This window comes from Rhipicephalus microplus, chromosome 1, assembly GCF_043290135.1.
Source record: "Rhipicephalus microplus isolate Deutch F79 chromosome 1, USDA_Rmic, whole genome shotgun sequence".
Classification (NCBI taxonomy): Eukaryota; Metazoa; Arthropoda; class Arachnida; order Ixodida; family Ixodidae; genus Rhipicephalus; species Rhipicephalus microplus.
The window spans coordinates 262,586,519-262,606,119 of record NC_134700.1 but is presented as its reverse complement, the minus strand read 5'-3'; the positions used below and the strand labels follow the sequence as shown (position 1 = coordinate 262,606,119).

The 19,601-nt window shown below is 45.0% G+C and overlaps 1 protein-coding gene across 1 annotated transcript in view; it reads right to left on the bottom strand.

The window, feature by feature from the left end:
* The window catches only part of LOC119164774 (ras-specific guanine nucleotide-releasing factor 2), a 367,674-nt gene that overhangs the window by 104,121 nt on the left and 243,952 nt on the right, over positions 1-19,601 (bottom strand). The window contains exons 2-3 of the mRNA XM_075894126.1: positions 14,704-14,810; positions 3,694-3,841 (exon numbers count right to left, since the gene is read on the bottom strand). Coding sequence (XP_075750241.1) covers positions 3,694-3,841; positions 14,704-14,810 — 255 coding nt within the window. The remainder of the gene's footprint in view (positions 1-3,693; positions 3,842-14,703; positions 14,811-19,601) is intronic.

Sequence of the window (19,601 nt, the reverse complement as noted above, 5' to 3'; positions counted from 1 at the left end):
CATTTCCATGACGCTTCAGCAAAGCAGTAAAACTGAAAGAAAAATGCAAAAAGCTTGGAAGGAAAGTGTACCTGTTCCCCCTTTTAACCTTGCTTTTGTTATAGGTTTTTCATTGTACATGGGAAAAGAAAAAAAGACCAAGGAAAAGAGTTCGTCGCCATGGCTCACTAAAACAGGGGCGTGGCACATTCTCACTTCTATTCCTTTTTGCACCTTCCGTCTGCGACTTGTTTATCGTGCGAGGAGTCGATCAATGAACGGGCGCCAATTTCCGGTTTTACGCAACGCGTTCGCCTGCTTTCCCGATGCGAAGAGCGGGTCATCAATAAACCACAGCTTTATTTTTCCGGTACTGCGGGAAACGCGTTTCTCTTCGCGAGAGTGTCGGTTACCCGCCGCACCTTTGTGCATACTTAACTAGGAGTGTGAATAATCTGCGAGGCCTCAAAGGGAACCCCGTTCGCGGTAACACGGCCTTAGCTTCCAGCTGTCCCAGTTCGCCTTGCATTACCACGAGTCGGGTTTCGTAAGGAAGGCGCTTGTGCGCGGTCTGCAATTCCTGCCCGCTGAGAGAGTCCCGGTGAAGGTAATCGTAATGCGGAATTCTTGTGCAGTATCGATCGCACTTCCAGCGGGAAAGTGTCCTCACCCTGTTAGGTGGTGCAAAAAAGAACTACAAGAGCGGGTAGACGAAAGGATAGGTAGTTCTTGCTCTTGCACTCTTACCTGTTGTGCATCATAATGACATTTCTAACAAAATGACTCTCTAGCAAGTAGGTGAACAACATGTCACTCATCCTGTCATGCTCCACAGAAGAGCTTCGCACTAATTATTGTTACGAAGAGAGGACAAAAAACGGGTGTATTTACAGTCTACAGTAGTGCGGGCAAAAAAAAAAACAAGATGGCGAGAGCAGGCACCAACTATTCCTTCACGTCTTCGTCCTCTAGGTTAGCGGCACATTACCCTGCGGCGGCGAAGGCACCAACTTGGTGCAGCCGGAGAAAGACGGTAGTGGAAGTGGTCATCATATATGTGCATTGGGAGATTCTGGTGTATCAGACGGACAACGTGAACGATGTCGGTGCGGGGTTGCGTGGACGAGCACGAAGACACTTGTTCGATTTCATACGGGACGACGGTCACTTGGTGGCGCACATTGTATGGCCCGGAGTAAGGGAACAGTAGCTTCTCAGAAAGTTTAATGCGGTGTGCTGAAGACCACAAAAGGACAAGAGATCCTGGAGAAAAATGAACGTTTTGATGACGGCTGTTCTGACGAAATTTTTTGCGTGCTTGCGAGTCAGTTAGCCGAACGTGCGCAAGTTGACGTGCATGGTCAGCGCGGGCTATAGTTTTTGAGCGTATTCAGTGGGTGGGTAGGAGGGCATAATTGTGTCCATTAGCAAAGGTGTGTTTCGGCAAAATAAAAGAAAAAAAGGCAAAAAGTTATTCGTTTTATGCTGCTACGTATTGTAGCTGAACGTTACAGAAGGCAAAACTGCATCCCAATCTTGGTGATCAGCTGACACGTACATTGCCAGCATGTCTATAGTGGTTCAGTTCACCTGCTCCGTCAAGCCATTCGTCTGCGGATGGCAGGCCGTGGTTAGCTTATGTTTCGTTGAGCAAGACATGTGTTTTTCACTGTGTGCTGAACTGAGTCTGTCAAGCAAATTTCGCCCGCATGGAACTCCACTCGAACGCGTTTATTCCCTTTGGAGCAGCTACACGTTTACCGTCTTCAGAATTGAAAATTAAATGTGGCAGTTAGCGGTATAAACTCGCACACAATTATCAAAGAAAGCTGCTTCAATCGCTTTATTTATTTTAATTATTTCCATCTAATATGTGGAGGCCTGTATCAAATAATCTTAAACAACCCGATAATGTTCGTTAATATTCGACTCTGTAGGCACTATGCAACACGAGAACTCTGCAGTGCTCGTGTTATTTTTTGCATTCTTATTTTTTTCTATCCGCCGTGGTAGTTCAGCCCGTAGATTGTCCTGTTATTAAGTTCCAGGATGCGGGATCAATTTTCAGTGATGGCGTCCGCATTTCGGCGCAGAGCGAAATGCTATGAACACCCGTGCGATTGGTTTAGGTGCACTTTGAAGCACCATATGTGTTCCGAAATAATACGAAATTCCCCGCCACGGCATGCCTCCTACTGATGTCTTGTTTCTGGCACGTAAAACTCCAGCAACCTTCATTATGATATTTCGTTTCTGCCTTGCTGCCAGTTACTATTTTAGCTGTCCTACTAGGTTATAGCATGGTTTTTCTACTGGTGGCGTCGTATATGACCATGAAAGGCATGCACTATATAAGACAGGGCAAACATGTGTCCCATATTGGAGCAGCTTAAAAATTAGGATATCTAGTTCACTTTATTATTCCCTTATTTTCTAATTACTACACTTGAAACTGCAAATAACGTTTTCCTTGCTACCCTTGGCCTAACTGTCCATTGCCCTCGTGTGCGTGTTAAGAAAACGTTTTGTTCGACACAACATAAGAAAAACAGACAACAAAACTAACGAATGTACAAGGAACATTGCTTGTATTTTTAACAGTGGTGTGGTAATCATGACACTGAAGCGGATCAAAAAGCAACTTGTCGCAGGTGTGAGGACCGAACCTCACTCTTTCAGATAGTTCATGAACCACTTTACCGATTGACCATTGAGTATTTATGTAGTTTGTGTAATCCTGGGAGCGTTAGCCAGCGCCGCTCGCAACAATGACGGCGGGTGTGGAACACTCTTCAGCTGCCAGCTGGCGTCACGCAGCGCATCATTCTATTACGAGCTGAAAGCTGACCATTAAGCCGCATACTGCCTAAGGTATCAGGTCTGCCTGAACTAGACACTCGCTATACATGCGCAAAATTTCTTGGCGCCGGCTAACACTCCCATGGTGACGCAAAGATAGAGCTGATGGGAAGCACTGAATAAAGCAGATCGGAAAGTGACCGCTGCTGCTGCTCGATGGGTAGATCATGGGACGCGTTATCCGAAGGTCGTAGGTTCAGAACCCACCGGCAGGAACTTGATTTTTTTATTTGGTTAAAATAATTTCCACTTATGCCATAACAACGATGCAACACTTGAAAAAATAGTAGCGATGTTCCCTATACGTTCCGCAGCTTTGTTTTCTGCTGGTTTCGGGAGGAGCGCCACTTTAATCTAGGGAAGGGTATCCCCTTAAAATGCTCTCTATGCCATTGCGAACAAAATTTCGGAAGGGGGGGGGGAGAGTGTACGTGCCCGGTGTGCCACCCCCTGGCTACGCCCCTGCCCTCCTGCATTCCTAGTTCCGAGGTTGTCGTGAGTGCGCTATTTCTCGTGAGCTTCCCACGTTACAAACAAACCCGTCATGGTGGTCTAGTGCTTATTGTGCTCTGCCACTGACTACAAGGTTGCGGGATTGAATCCCGCCTGTGGTGACTGCATTTCTGATGGAGGCGAAAATACTATAGAGGCCCTTATACTTAGGTTCAAGTTGACGTTAAAGAACTCCAGGTGGTCGAAATTTTTTATAGGGCGTGCTTCGTAATCGTGTAGTGGTTTGGTGATTGTGTAGCTGTTAGTGTGATCGTGTAGTGCCTCCCGATCGTGTAGTAGACAGTGAACCCCAACAATTATCATTGCTCTATTACGAACGAGCACACCTCGTGCTCTGCTCACCTCGGCACGCAACTTCTTAATCTCGACGGTGAGCTCTTCGCACTGCTGGGTGTACTGCCATTTGGCTGTCTTTTCGCTCTCCACGATCTGCACCAGGTGGAGGTGCTTCTGCTCCAACTCTTCCTTCTGCAGCAGCATCTTGCTGAAACTGCAAAACGACACAATACGACGCAGTGCATTAGATCATCTCTGTTTATACTTGTCGTTAAGAACATGCCCACATTCAACTACCTGGTGCAACTGATAAAGTTTCAGTGACTAAGTGCTCGAGAACGAGGAAGATGGAAGGCTTAATCGTTGATAGGCGCGTATTATCTCTATACTGACGAATCGTGCCAGTAGTGACAGCTTGCTAACTGATGGGCTCATACCTAATCATGTTATTGCGAGCACGTTAGCGAAATTGCGGAAATGATATCGTATCGAAAGAGAGGTAGGTTTTGATCATGCAGGTTTATGATCAGGAAAACTGTGAACTTCACCTTTCACGAAGAAACGAACAGACACAAAAAAAGAAAAAGAAGGCTGTTCGGTGTTCAAAATAAAATAAAGTGTGGTTTAGGATGTTGAAATTGTTCTTCACACGCACACGCGCTGCAACTGTTTAATGCTTGTCGGGACTGCAGGGTAGTCACAAAAGTAGTGAAGTTCTCAGCGCTGGAAGCATATATTGCTTTTGTGGTGTCATAAGTCATCAGCCACAAGGCACTGGAACTTGCCTGGCTATTTTTACTACAACACTCTGTGAAAATATTGTCAAACAAAACGAAATATGTGGCGGATGGCGAAAGCGGTGGCTGCCCTCTGAAACGGCCAACTGACAACAGGCATAAATGGTCATGATTGATTATGATCGTAATACAAGATGTACAGTCGTCTCGCGCTACCCGATTCGCAATGAATCAGCCATCACCAGCGGTTGTCGGCGGTATTATTTCAAAAACTAAAGAAAAGAAGGGAACTCGGTAATGCCCACGCACGTCGCGGCCGAATTGAACGTCATTTTTCTCTAGCTACCGATTGGCGCGCGATCTCACTGGCTGGAGCTGAAGAGCGTCGTCTGGCCACGGAGGGCCCCCACTTCCTCTCTAAACGAGGCTCCGATATCTTGTACGCCGGGAGCTCGTACTCATTTGTCTGAGCCGTCAGCGTCGAAGACTCTTGACAACCAGTCTTCGGCAGCGCGTTCGTACAGAGCCCTCGAAAATTCCACCTCCTCCTTTACCCGTCGCTTTGCCCCTTTTCACCACGCTCACGTGTCGACTTCGCCAGAGAGCACATCGAGAGACATCGACTAATGGGACGGACATGTCACCCACAACGAACTCCCTCGCAGTTATTGTATGCAGCGCAGCGGAACTACGACAGGCCGATTCTTTTTTTTTTTTAGTTAGGACACGATGTCGAAGAGGTTTGAGAGACTGCTATATTTTAGCAATAAAAAATAAAAAAACAAGTAATTGTTATTTATTTCTTTTATTTATTTAGGTGCTTTCAGTACCATTCACGCCAATACAGAGAGGAGCGGTGTTACAAAATGAAAGTGGCTGTCTGTAATGATGCATGATCAGGGTTTCCGGCGATAGACGCAGGGAGGTTATTCAATCCAAATTATTTCTTGGACATTGGGCACGTGGGAATAAAATTACGCGCTGCTATGGCAGAACGGCACTTTAACTTTGAAGTTGTGGTTTACGCGAGATGAAGTACATTTGCTCTTTCGATGCGTTGCTGTATGTCGTCGGGATTCAATGCACGTAGCGCAGAGCTCCGATTCTGGCGCCCTATTCACCGGCATCTGGAACACCTCACAGCACATATATGTATGTCAATGACAAACGCAATCAGTGGCTTCGTTTAGGAACGCCGGTTTTCTTTAATATTAACAGGAGTGCATTAGGGGCGCGCTAATAACGGACAATTTTAGGTTTTCTGAGCGAGCGTTTTGAGGAGCGTCGTGATCACGATGCGTGTGGTTCCTCTTTTCACGTTTGCTGAACGCCTTTATTTAGACGGTTTTGACAGAACGCCTTCCTACGAACACCGTTATTCCTCACATCTTCAATGTCTTCAACTTTCATCCTTTCTTTGAGTGGTGGCATACCCGCCTTTTTCCCTCTTTTTTTTTCCATTTTTTCTTTATAGAAGTCTGAAGAAATCTTGATTCTCGGAAGCATCCGCACAGCATGTGTTCGAGCGAGCTTTAGACGAGGAATAGAAAAATGGTGTGACGACGGCCACGTTCGTCGCGAGAAGTGACGTCTTTCCAATCGAGTGTCATCGTCGTCGTCATCGGCATAGAGTCCGTTGGAATGACAAAACGCCGGCTTCCTCCTTCATCGCCTGTCACCAAGCCTAATTGAAAAGTCGGTCGGCACGATAGAACTGCCGCTCTTTCGACTCTCCTTACCACCGGTGCTTGGTCAAATACACGGCGTGGAAAGAAACAGCTGATAGCACACCACTACCCTTTTACCATTTATTGCGATTTCTCTTTCTTTCTTTCTTCCTTTCTTTCTTTCTTTCTTTCTTTCTTTCTTTCTTTTTTTCTTTTTGTCTCTTTTCCCCATTTCTTTCTTTTTTCTTTTCTTCTTTCTCTCTTTTCTTTCTTTCTTTTTTCTTTCTTTTTTTTCTTTTTACCTTTCTTTTTTCGCTTTTTTTCTTTGCTTCTTTTTACCTTTCTTTTTCTTTCTTTCTTTTTTCCTTTTTACCTTTCTTTTTTTGCTTTTTTCTTTGCTTCTTTTTTCCTTTCTTTTTTCTTTTCTTTCTTTTTTCTTCTCGTTTCCTTCTTCTTTCTCCTTGTTTCTTTTTCCTTTTTTCCTTTTCTCTTTCTTTCTTTTCTTTCTGCTCAAGTGCATCAGTTATGCTACTCGCCACTCCTTCTTGTCCGAACGAGAAAAGGAAAGTAGCTTTTCAAATTATTCTTTAAAAACTATGCTTCTCGACATATTTTATGCTTCGTCTGGAACGTAACTCTGGCGTCAACGTCACTTCGTGTCCTGCTCACTGTTTATCAGGACACAAAATGACGTTCACACTGAACACAAAAGGACACGAAATAAACTGGTCGTGCTAACGGTCAAGTGAGAAGGGCAACTAAATAGATGTGATCTCAATTTAAGCTTTGAGCTATGTCTCTATGATAAAAATTAGGCATTGCTAGCATGGCTCCTAGAGCGATGGAAAAGAAAAATGCTGACATTATTCCAAAAGTTTCTTTACGATGGAAGGTAGATGGAAACTACCAGGACAAAAAAAAAATCGTTTGAAAAATATGGCTGAATCAAAACTGCGGACGTGAATCCTTCAGAAGGACCTGGATTATCAAAGAAAACCATTTTACAAAAATGAAACGTCCTGAAGATCCGAAAGTGCTAGAAAGATCGTCGGACCCTGTAAATTATCGTAACAAAATAATTGCACATGTTTATTGTAAGAAAACGATGGCACGCGTTCTGCGTGGACGGCCTCACAGTCGAGTAAATGAGTCGCACAGTGTTGCTGTCAATGAGCGAAGGAAAACCGAAGGGTGTGGAGATTTTTGCCGTTACTCTTCACGACGCATGTACAGCGATAGAAGAACGCCTGTTAACGGCCGAAATGGCAAAGAGCGAGAAGACACGTGAACTTCATGGAACGAGTGTGGGGCGGAAAACTCGGGAACGATATTAAACTTTAAACTTTTTGGTTCAGGCGCTGAAAGCAAGGAAGCAAAACGACCTGTTCGCATTCACTCCGGACTCGAGGCGCTTTTGTTTTTTTTTACTGACCGAGACAAACGCCCAAGCCACGTTCACCAGCAGCAATCGCAAACCACTTCCGGCTCCCGAAATTGCCGTCGAGGAAGCTTTCTCTCGATAAACAGCAACAAATGAAGTCCCAAGGAGTTTAAGAAATAAAAGAAACAAAAACAGGTGAGCTACATGAACGTAACCTCCGAAACGTGCACGGTGCCTATTGCGGACATTCGCTCTCCGAGGGGAAAAAAAAAAACGCACCACTCGGATATCGAGTTTCTCAACGAGTTGGCCACTTACGCACGTGCGCACGCCTATCGCACGTTCGGCCTGGCTGGTACACAAACAGTCATCTTGTATACGGACCCTTCTGAGAGCGCCAGAACGCTCCTCTTTCGCCATGAAATATGGCAGCTGAAAGCCGCCGACGACTGCCCGGGCCCTCCTTCTGAGACTCGGCACAAGACTCGCTCGCATGCCTCTGCATTCGAACGTTACTCCGCTTTTCCTGCCTCCCTTTTTTCCCCTTCTTCTTCATGCTCTTACTCTTCATCATCCCTTTATATCCGCACGTTCCCGCGAGAAGTGCTCCGAGAAACAACTGCGGCGAGCACTTCAAAGAAAGGGGAACATCTGTGAGCGGCGAAAAATGCGTGTATACGGAGCTGGAGAGGTTCAAGTGAGCGGAGCTCCTCTGATTCTTCCACGCCCTCGAGAAAAAACGAACGGGAAGGACATATATTTTCGGAAAGGCCTCGGTTTGTGAGAACGGCGAGCAATCGCTGCGAAACAACGCCCAGAGTAAGGAACGAAAAGGAAACTTGCGTTCGGGCCATCGGAGAGTGCTGGAGAGTGGTGGCGCTGAGGAGATTTGCTGGCACTCCCGTGCTCACGGCATCCAAATTCGTCAACGACGCAAGAAACGACCGGCATACGGAGGGTTGCGCACCGCGCAGTAAAGAGAAAGAACGTAGTCGAAGGGTATAGGTAGGCTTGGTACGCCGGACTTGACGAGCACAAGGAGTGTGAAACTGCCAGTAGAAATGAACATATGGAAAGTGAAGAAATTCAGAGGCAAACAGTAAACATCATTTTTTACTAGAATAATTTTAAAACAATCTTTCACAACTGTCAGTTCTTGTACAAGAGACCATTGCTCATGCCACATGAAGCGCATTTATGTGATGCACTCATGACGACGTAGTCTTTCACATGTAGGGCTTTTGCGCTCTGAAAGGTTTGAGTGAGTGAATGAGTAAGTGAGTGAAGCGTCCTTATTTTTCTGAATGATTCCACTTAGTGCTTGCTGAGCTCGACACCTGACGTGGATTTAGCTCAACTCGTAAACGCCTTTATTTAAAAAAAAGGTTCAAATAAGCCTCACTGAAAAATTATAGGTGTAACCTTCATGCGCCTGCACTTACATACGTTGAAAGGTTTTTAACAGCGAAGCTATTTAGGTTAGCCGCAATGTGCGCATGCGGCCTATCAAAAATGTCGGGCTGTGAAGCGACGACGGCGATTCGAAGACCACGAGAACGTGCAACGAGAGAATAGTAAGGGATGAGGAAGGCAACGGCGTCTGCTAGAAAACCCCAAAGCGATGGAAGCCCTATGCGAACAACGACATGTCCATGTACCAGAGGGATGAACGCTTGGCTTCCGCGCGAATTTTCGTCTTTGAAGTTGGGACATGCGTGTCTTGTATGGGATGGTCTGCGGTTTAACTATAAACGTAGAAATCAACGTAGAAACAACTATCGTCGCCTAACACTTTGAAACGACCTAGTAAACACGTAGAAGCAATCAGATTAGTCTTCGGAAAAGCCCGCTTTTGCTGTTTCAGGCCTTATGCAGTCTATTTGAAGCTTAGCAAATGTTTTACGCCCATTTCGCTTCCCAATGTAAAATGAAGCAGACTGCGGGCTTCCTCTGGTTTACCTCTTAGTCTTTCCTGTTTTTTCTCTATCTTTGTTCTTTTAGAAAGGAAAGGTACCAAACTTTGCCTTTAATTTGACATTTCTGGTCAAACGAATGCTGGAGGTGACCTGTTCCCCGACAGCACCTGACTCGTTGCTTCGATCGGTCAAGAAAGCGACGGTACAAGATGGCCTCGTGCCTGAAACTTTTGATGACACATAGCATGCAAAGGATAGTTCCTATCATACGCTAGGAAGACAGTCTTCCGTTCGCTGCCCTGCACCAGTGCCCTTTCTTTCTTCCTCCTCCCTCTCTTTCGGAGAAGGTAAAATGATGTTGCTGCAAACATTGACTTCGTAAGTTGTCACTGTTAATGCGAAAAGTATAACGAAGACTCAACGACACTCTTTCCGCCTCATGAAAACGTGCCAAGTGCTTTGAGTCTCTAGTTCGTATGATGTGAATTTTCGTGGCTACCATAGCCACTGTAGAAAATGCTCAAGCATATCAATGTTCTTGCTTGCAAACATCATTACGGGCGTTCTATACCGCCTGTAACACGAAACACCCGAATAACATGAAACGTCTTGTGGCGTAGCGATTAGAGCGTAGGGCTTCTGTAATGGGGACGTGGAGTCCAGCCTTCGAAACGTCGACATCTTATTTGCTCTTTTCGGTGAAAATACGCTCTGCAGTGGCTTGACTTGCGCACGTGTGCACGTCTACTTTGTGTGTTTGACGTCACTCGCAACGAACATGGCTATGCCGACAGCCGTTAGGCAACGGCTGCGAAATGTTGAAGAGGTTAAAGACGTCACTCGTTAGACATTCATCTTAGTTGATACAGCACTTGGGACAAAGACGTGTAAACGGAAAGCACCAAATGTGTTCGTCGTTCAGAGCTGCATCAAGCATGTCAACATTCCAAATAGCCAAGCTTACTATTTTATTGTAGTTGAAGAAACGCAGACAGTCAAAATTTCCCGAGCTCTCCACTTCGGCGTCTCTTATATTCCTATATGGCGGTTTTGGGACGTTAAATCCCACATATAAATCAATTACTATTTTATTGTAGGTATTCATCAGCCATTCGAAAATCATCATGCTAGCTAAATGAATGGTATTCGCGTTTAAAGAAAAAGTGCGATATGTTGGGCTTGGTAATGAAAGAAATCACCGATGCTAAGCATCAACACAGAGTTGATGTTGGCACGGCCGATGCTTCAAATCTTCTTTTTTCTTCGTAGTTAGTGGTTGTATGATGAATTAAGATAGAGAGATTGCATTTCTTTTAACGAACTTGCTAGAAAGAAGATGCAAGCCTTTAGCCCTGAGCCCTTTAGTTTTTTTAATTAAAACTATCTAATGTGTGAATAAAGGCAAAAAAAGAAGTTCCTACTTAACTGTGTCTCGTTTTCTTCGAGTTTTGACCAAGCAGTCGCAGCATTCGTCTATAGTATATGCAAGGTGAACTTGGCCAAACGTGTAACTAATGTGTCGCACGTACAGTAAATACGTGCCCGAAAACTGCGCAGAACATTCCTCCCCCCCCCCCTTCCTTCACTTCATTTATTTCCTTCAAACCTTTTTTTTCTTTTTTTTTTCAAGCCTTGGCTTTCTCGTACTTCGTTCGCGCCGAAGCACCCGGAGAAGCACTGCTGCATGGTTCACCACCGGCGACAATCTCGAATGTAAAGGAAATATACGTACATATTCAGAAGAATGAGAAAGAGAGCCTGAAAAGGAGTTCGAAATTAGTTTTTCCCAAAATGGAGAAATGAGGGAGGTATCGTCCTGGTTCTCCACTCTGCTCATCTCGAATGACGTCGATTCTCGTGCTGCCGCTGACGTGCCAACAGTCACAAAGTAGCGAAGCACGACCAACGAGCGAGAACAACGGGAAAAAAATAGAAGAAACGGGATAAAGAAAAAAAAACTCCAATATAAAAAGAAGAAAGAAAGAAAGAAAGTATGGCGGTGTCCCAGAAGACGTTAAGCGTCGTTGTCGCCACGTCAGTTTGAAATTTACCGAACATGGCTTTTTTTTTTCATTTCATTCCGTCACTGTCCCCTTCTCCGCTCTGCCCTTCCTTTGGAAATCCCAGCTCTGCGCCTCGGCGGAAGAAATTACCAGCGTGTGTCAGATGCAGGGAAGACGCTTCTCGTGTGGTGTCCTTGAGCGTCCCACTATTGCTCTCCGGGCGCACGATGCGTTACTTTTCTTTCGTCTTCTTCTTCTCTTCCTACTTCTTCGACTTTCTCTTCTTTTTCTCGTGTAACGTACTTCGAGTCTTTATTTTAATTTGCCCCTCGCCACGGGTGCTCAAATGAAGCTTTTTCCCGTCTTTCTCGGCAAACTGTTTCATTTTGGCGCCGACGAATGGTTTCGACAGTCTGCTGAACGCGTCAGCGTGATAAAAAGGAAGGAGGCCTCCTCTGCCTAGGCTTTCCTTTTTTCGATAAGAACTACGGCATCGCCCAGGGACAGGCAGCCGCGGGCGACATTTGGAAACGAGAGAGCATGAGTGAACGGAGACGTGTGCGTGTGAACGCTCGTCACCTCTTGAGTGCAAGACAGAAAAGGACTCGGTATGCAGGCACTGAAATTTTCTGGGCGGTTCAGTGGTGAGGAGGTTCTTCGAAGAGGATTTCTTTGTTGCGTTTTGAATAACCGCGGCGCTCATAAAAAAAACAAAATTATTACCTTTATTGTTACACTTGCGCGTGTGCCGTTAATTGAACGAAAAGTGAGAGATTACAATATTGGAATAATTATCATCATCTCCTTGCTTCGAGCTTCAGGCTGGTAATTCATATTTCGCGACAGCAGCCACTCGCGTTGCGTATTTAAAACAAATTTAAATATTGAACGCGATAAACCCTGTTGAACGGAAAGTGCGACTTCAAAACACGAGTGAATTTTCAGCTTTTTTTTTAATTCAGGAATGCTTGATTTAAAGTACACGTAATGTCGTAAGCAATATGAGCTTGAACGTGCGAGTGTGGGGCAAATAGCCTCAACAATGAGATAACCTGATACGTGGATGGCGCTACTGAAACTGGAGGGGAAAGGGGGGTGCTCTTCCACTTACTGTTCACACTCCTGCATGATCGCTGCTGGAAAGGGGCAGGTGATCACACTCCATCGGCCGTTAGCAGTAATAACACAAAAAGAAAATGCCCCAAAAGCAGAATAAGTGAAAGATACGTTTTAAAATGCTCGGCGAACACCACGAAGATGTAATAAAAGCATGGCCTTTGCGTCGCGGCAGGCTACGTCAAAGCCGATATCTTTGTAGCTGCATAACCTGATTGGTTGTAGCTGTGCGCGTTGATGTGAGGTCATCTTTCTGATAGCAGCCACTGATGCGCAATAAGCTGCGTTTCGCAACAACTATATCGGAGTGGGAGTATCAACACCAGACGGAAGCGCGTTACCCTTTCCACTTTGCGACAGCGGCCGATGCGAATCAGCTGATGTATACATAGGGTTCGGGGCTATTCACGATGTGCTCGGTTGTTCGAACTCATGTTGCTCCCAATAGTACATGTATTTATTTGAAAGGGGCCACAATCACGTGAGGAACAAAGTCCCTGAATGGTGACAGGTGTGCTATATTTATGAGCGTGACCTTTGATCCCTTTAATGTTTGCGATAAACTATGCGTTCATTATATGCCATAGTTTTTTTTTCATAACTACAATATATCTAGTGGAGTGGTCTCACCTTTGTAAGCATAGTATTTGCAATGGAAGCATGCAACGGTGTTTTGTAACATTTGTAGCGGACATTACTTGCAATGGAATCACCCGAACGCCTTTTGAATTGGAGCTTTAATATATCTGGCGTCTTTCGCTTTGTCGCTTTCGTCCATATTTATGTTTAATAACTCATAGTGCCTTCCAAAAGATAATAAAGAAAACACCGGCGCTTTGATAGTGAAGTAATCCACGGAAGGTGGTGTGTGAACGTTCCTTACCTTAATAGCAATACCTTACCCTAATACTTTCTTTCTCGAAAATTTGAGGAATGTACAATATTGCAACTGTGGTAAGCTTATATGCATTTTCGCAAGTGGACTGTTTCATTTATAAAGATATTGTCGCCCGCATTATGCACGACGCATTTGCAATGAAGTTCGTGAACGGGGGGCTGATCGGTCAGAGCTACGCTGGCGTCGGAGATCGCGGGTGACACAGCAGTTTAGCGTGGAATTCAACAAGGCGTGTACGGTGTAGCTCTCGCCAACCGGTGCCCCGTCCTCGAACTCCTTCGCCCGTGTTTCAATCGTTTTTCATTTTCTCAATATTTACTTCCCTCTTTATCCCTTTTAATCTCTCCTTATGAGTTACTGATGAGGTGCCACACTTAGCTGGGGACACTGATGGGGCTCACTTTTCTCTTTTCTTCTCCCATTTTAAAACCACTTGCCCCTCCCCCTTGATCGACCTGAGGACACAGTCTCAATCTTGGTTGTCACCCACACATTTTCCTATATTATTCGCTAGCCAATGATCTCCAGTTTCCGGTGCGATATATTTTGTTGCATAAAATTAATTTAAATAGTCGCTACGCCATGTGAAGGCACAAAAATAATGTTTAGCATTATTCTCTCCAATTCACTTATGCTGTTGATTATCGAGTTGCTCGCTGAGTTGCCAGACACGCAGCAATCGCAAACGAGCACTACAAGAGTTTACACTACAGGAGCTTGGTGAGGTGTAACGTGCCGCGCTCCTAATGTCGAGAACGCCGATTCGGTTAGTGTAGGTACATGTCGGTGTGGGCGAAATAGATGAACATACGTCTACCTTCATTTATCAGGACGACATTAAAGAAACCCTAGTGGTCTAAATCATATAAGTCCCGACAATATTTACAAGGGGCAACTCAGGCTCTGTGGTATTTCAGCCACAGCGGGGAGGCGTGAACATGGCTGGAGAGTCTGCTTATTTGTATTTGCGGCTTTGATGCGCTTGTGGCTTCATTTATATTTGAGTGTGGTGCTAACTTCGAATGTAAGGATTTGTGGTTGGGAACACCGAGAGTCGATTTGAATTGATAAGCATGAAAAGGTTAAGGAAGAGAAGTGCGATTGCTGAACATTTGCTGAAATTTCGTCTTGCGACAAAGCGACTTCGAACCATGGGCGAATGCAGCCCAAAAAACAAAGTTTTGGCAAACCCATGTACTGCCCATTATGCGCATGTTAGTCAAAGCGCCATGCACGTCGGCTCCCATAGATACTAGCGCCAGATTTCCCTCTGGGGTATTATTGTGAAACTCTATAGTCTAAATAGAGCCCCGAACAACGTAGACATCAAGTGAGTGCGCTGCGTTCGGTAGACTTACCTTGCGCAGTCGATGGCATGTACCCAGTTGTTGCACTCGGCCTCAGTTTCGGCTTTCAGCTCGTATTGCCTGGCACCTTCCTTGCGGTAGCTGATTGTGAAACCGTACTGCAGATAGAGAAATGAAGACAAGGAAGTGCGCCATGGTTATGGAGTCGCAACTTCAGGAGCAACAGTGAAATGTTAATAACGAGGGAGATAGCTTCAGAATTCGCTATTTGCGTGTGCCTCATTAAGACCGAAGAGTCGGAATTCTGAACGATTGGCGCGAGCATGCTTGTGTTTTCCAATGCACCGATATCACCCACAATACTTTTGCCACGTTCCTGCTGCTTTTAAAATTGCCGCATTTATATTTTCTGTTCATTCACAATAGATATACTGCGTGTTATAGACTTTCAAGTTAAGCTGCGAGCGTATGAATTTGTTGCATTCTGAATGCCTGCACGGGGCAACAAATAAATCATACACTCCTTTTACTATCAAGGGTTTTCAGTTTTGTGGTGCGTGTGTGTTCTCATTGGTCACAGAGAAAAAACACACACACACACAGACGTTGCAGCGAATTAGAGCATTTACGTTGTTGCAATGCGTCGAGCATACCGAAGGAGCCCTTTTTCCGGTTAATTAGAGCCAAGAGGAAAAGAAAGATAATCAAAAAATACCACTGCCTTTCTTCCGCAATTTAGCGAAGTACATTAGGCTGGAAACATCTAAGAGATAGTGGGATTTTCATCTGACATTGTCTCTCGGCATATTGCGCAACCCCAATGGGGTCCACCACTCAGGGATACCATTCCCTTGGTTAAGCAAGAAGCTGTCGAAGAGCGAGTTCGATGCCATCCTTGCTCCAACATTTGTTGTTATCTTTCGGTCGGCCGTACTGCCATTGCTCCACTGCGGCCTAATAAGGATTACTTGGTTTCTGTCGTGTCAGTTTTCAAACTTCTGGGCCTTCCGCTGATAATTTTTTTCCTATTGAATCTTCCTCTCGAACCAGTTTTTATTCGTTGTGCTTTCGGGTGCTGAAGGCGCGCAAGCAGATCTGGAAGCTGAGGTTGAGTTTCCGCCCGTTTCCTGGGGCCATGTCACGACTCCTGTCTTCTCTTTCATTATCCGTGGCTTCAAGTGGCCTTGCTGCTGGGGAGGCCAGTCTGTATTCGAAGCCAGGGCACCTAACTCTTCCGGCACAGCACGGACATTTCCGGCCTTCTGGTTGCTGTCCGAGCTCTTCGTGAAGTCGCTTCCGGTGACCTCAGGTCGCTGCGTACGCCATACCGTAAACGTCGTTACGCTCTTGCCAGCCGCGATTCCTCGACCAAAAACCTTGGCTAAGGGTTTCGCAGAAGTGGTCCTTCTGATGTTGCCCCGGCGCAACGGAGCGACGAACGTCTGTTAGCGAAAAGCGCGAAAGAGAACAAAGCTAGAGAGGGAGCCAAGATATGCGCCCGCTTTAGCTCTGATGCGTGAGTACGGTCATCAAGTGCTTTCATCCGCGCCGCTGTGACCGCCGTCGTTAAGGAAGGAGACGCTAATGCGACGCGCAAGCGACCCGTTAACGTCCAGGCTCAGCACGTTCGCGGCTCTCTTATACGTGTTTGCTCCATTCTCGCGGGCAAGGAAAACGAACCTTTCTTTCCGGGCATTCAAGACCTTTAGGGTCAGCGCGAAAAACGCCCTCTCAAGGTATGCGATCTGAATTCGGTTCCGAGAATCTACTCCCACTTCTGGTGGGCACGGTAGAATGCCTTGCCATGGTAGAATAAAGCCGTAGAATCAAAGACATTGGAATCTTGACGTGTCTCTCCATTCTTTTGTTCTACAATATTCGGACGTTGTGGTTCAAGCTACGCGGCCGACGTCGGTAACCAAGGCTGGGAAGCGTCGCTTAAGTAGCTGAACTGTCATCATGCGGGCAGTGTGGAACAGAATATGTTCGTATCACAAACAAGCATACGTACGAGGTTTTACAGGACTGAAGGAAGAATTTTAATCTTCACCGTTATATTCTTGCAAATGCAGTTGAAGCTGCGCTTTGTGTAACTTTGTGTCAATATGCCTCACGGTGAACTTTTTGTGCGTACAACCTCGACCACTGCATTGTCCAAAAACGTACACACATCTCAACCGCATTTGACCGCTGAAAGCATGTTGTTTGGTACTGGCTGGCACTAGAAAGCCGATAGCTTTTTTTTCTTTTTTGCTTTCGATGGTTCTGGAAGTTTGTGGAGACATTGAAAATTGAGCAATATGCTCAAACAAGGCAGAACTAGCATGCGGGCTTGAGTGAAGCGAGTTAGCGTGAGTGTCTGACAAGCTGCTTATAATCTACAGGCGCTAAGAGCGCCCCAGAGGCAACCAAGTGTTATTTCGCGTAATCTATAGTTAGAGGGCAATAAGACGTGCTTAGTAATCTACAGGGAAGCCTAACTCACCAGAGTTAAGCAACAAGAGAGGGCGTTAGATGAAGTTGTAAAAAGCGGTCATCAATCCGCTCTACGGGAAGCTCACTGCGCTTGCTCCCAGCGGAAGGCGGTGTGATGCAACTGACGTTGCTATCCATCATGACTTTAACAAAGTGCAGGTCACTATGCTGAGTACATACGGGTGAATAAAAAACCAATAAAACGTAATGTTTCCAGTCCCATCAAACTTTTTGAGATGACGTATGCTTTAGTTTAGCTCGACTACTCAAGAGCTGCCAACTTTTAACTTACTCGTCTGGCGGCGTAGATACTTTTATATTGTTATTTTAGTTCCTAAGTATTTGATACTTTTGTTTGTTTGTTTCTTTTTTCTTTCTTCCTTTCTTTCTTTCTTTCTTTCTTTCTTTCTTTCTTTCTTTCTTTCTTTCGTTGTCTCTTTCTTTCTTTTTCTTTACTTCTTTTTTTCTTTCTTTCTTTCTTTAAAAACCAACATATTGCACCAGTGATGTAAGGTCTGTTAACAATATAAATAATTCATTTTGCGAGGCATTTTCGGTCAGTACATCGTCGGGTTACCGACCTGACGTCATGGTCAAGAAAAACTACAAGAGAGCGTGTGCTGCGCACCTTGCGTACTCGGGATATGGCACGACCGATTGTGGCGTCTGGCATGCAACACCACTCTGATGGACCATGGCTGCTCTTGTCGAAGTTGTGTTTTCTACAATTGACTTTGAAACGCCCAATATATACCTTAGTATAGAGAAAACACGTCGGAAATAATTCCACATTTCTCAGACATATAATAAGCTAATTACATCTTCAAAAAAATGTGCTCACAATATTCATTCCTTAGAGAGTGCCCAATGCATACGTGCAGTCGACTGTTCCCAAAACGGCATTTACTTTGCGGTTTATACAAATGTCTGTGCTGACAACCGCAGCTTCTTGCGTACCTGCGTGTGTGATTATGGAATTTAAAACGAATATCAGTCTAGGTCTTTTGAGATCAGCTTTTTTTTCAGCCATATCGCTATTTGTGCTACACCACTTTATCACACACCTCTTTAGAGTGACATTCGTTATCACGGACCCTGAAAAAGCTGAATTTTGATATTAGACTTCGTGTCGAAAGACGGGAGACAGGTCGATTCGCAATACGAAACGAATGCCATTTGCATGCTTGGATCGCAAAGGAATGCTGCTTGCACGCTTGCATATTATTGTAGCTGAGACATCCAACTTCTCTGAATATCAACCCTCCATGGTTGTATCTGATTGTGGGACTCGACTGTTGACCCAGAAGTTGTGGGGTCAAATCCTGACCATGACGGCGGCATTTTGATGGAGGAAAAAAAAATCTAGAGGCCTATGTGCATTTACTTAGGTGCACGTTAAAGAGCCTCATGTGACTGAAATTTCCGCAGCTTCCACTACGGCGTTTCTCATAAGCATGTCGTGGTTTCGGAGTGTAAAACCTCAACGTTTATTCCGAAAATGTTTCTTTCTCTGAGTGTTGATTCCTTTGTACCTCCTTAAACAGCCTTACCCTTTGTTGTTACAGGCTAGGAGGAAAGTACATGTAGTTTTCTCGCCTAGGGCCGATCTCGTTTATATATCACTCCGCCTTTTATGTTATTTTGTTTTTTGTCCCACTGAGCTCTTTCACAATCACGTCACATTGTCTATACCTGTCAGACACAGACGTTCACCTTTGTCAACGTTGACGAAAAGAAGAGTCATTTCAAGTTGAAGCCACGTTCACATTGTTCAACTTCTGAGCTACAACTATTGATGTAGAACGCAGGGCGAGTACTGCCAAAAGCGAATTCTTGAACAAGAGAAGACGAACTTTTTCTGTTCAAGGAGCCGGAGGCGATCCAAGCACAACCACTTCGCATTTTCGTCTTCTACCTGATTTCATTATTTTACCACTATATTGCGAGTTGATTTTTTTGCTGATTAGTTAAAAACAGGTGCTCTTTTCTGCTTAGCCCTCAGCTTCACTACCTATTCGCGACATTTTTACCAATATCTACACAGCAAAATGCTGAGGTTGGACCGAAATAGCAGCAAAGGCTACACGCCGATAACGATATGTCCTGGAGTTGTACTTTATTTTTAGAAAGTGTATTGGGGAGGCAGATGTGCCCATGACAGGTTTTAGGGCGGTGAACAGTGCGCTAATAAACGATCACCATGAGTATTGTACAAAATAACTGCTAGTCAGAGTATTGGTCATCAAAATTTAGGGTCCGCGCTTTGACTACGCAAAGGACAGAAATCAGAATTCCTCCCTTCGTTTCGTACAACCTGAACGTTACAGAATATCAGTGTTCTCACCTGAACTTTTGCGCTTGTACCCATAATGCTTTGTTTGTTTTTCGGAGACATTAGTCAATACAATGTGCATACTTTATTTGATGTTCCAGTTTAACAACGAAATGGTATACAACCATCGCATTTTATGCAC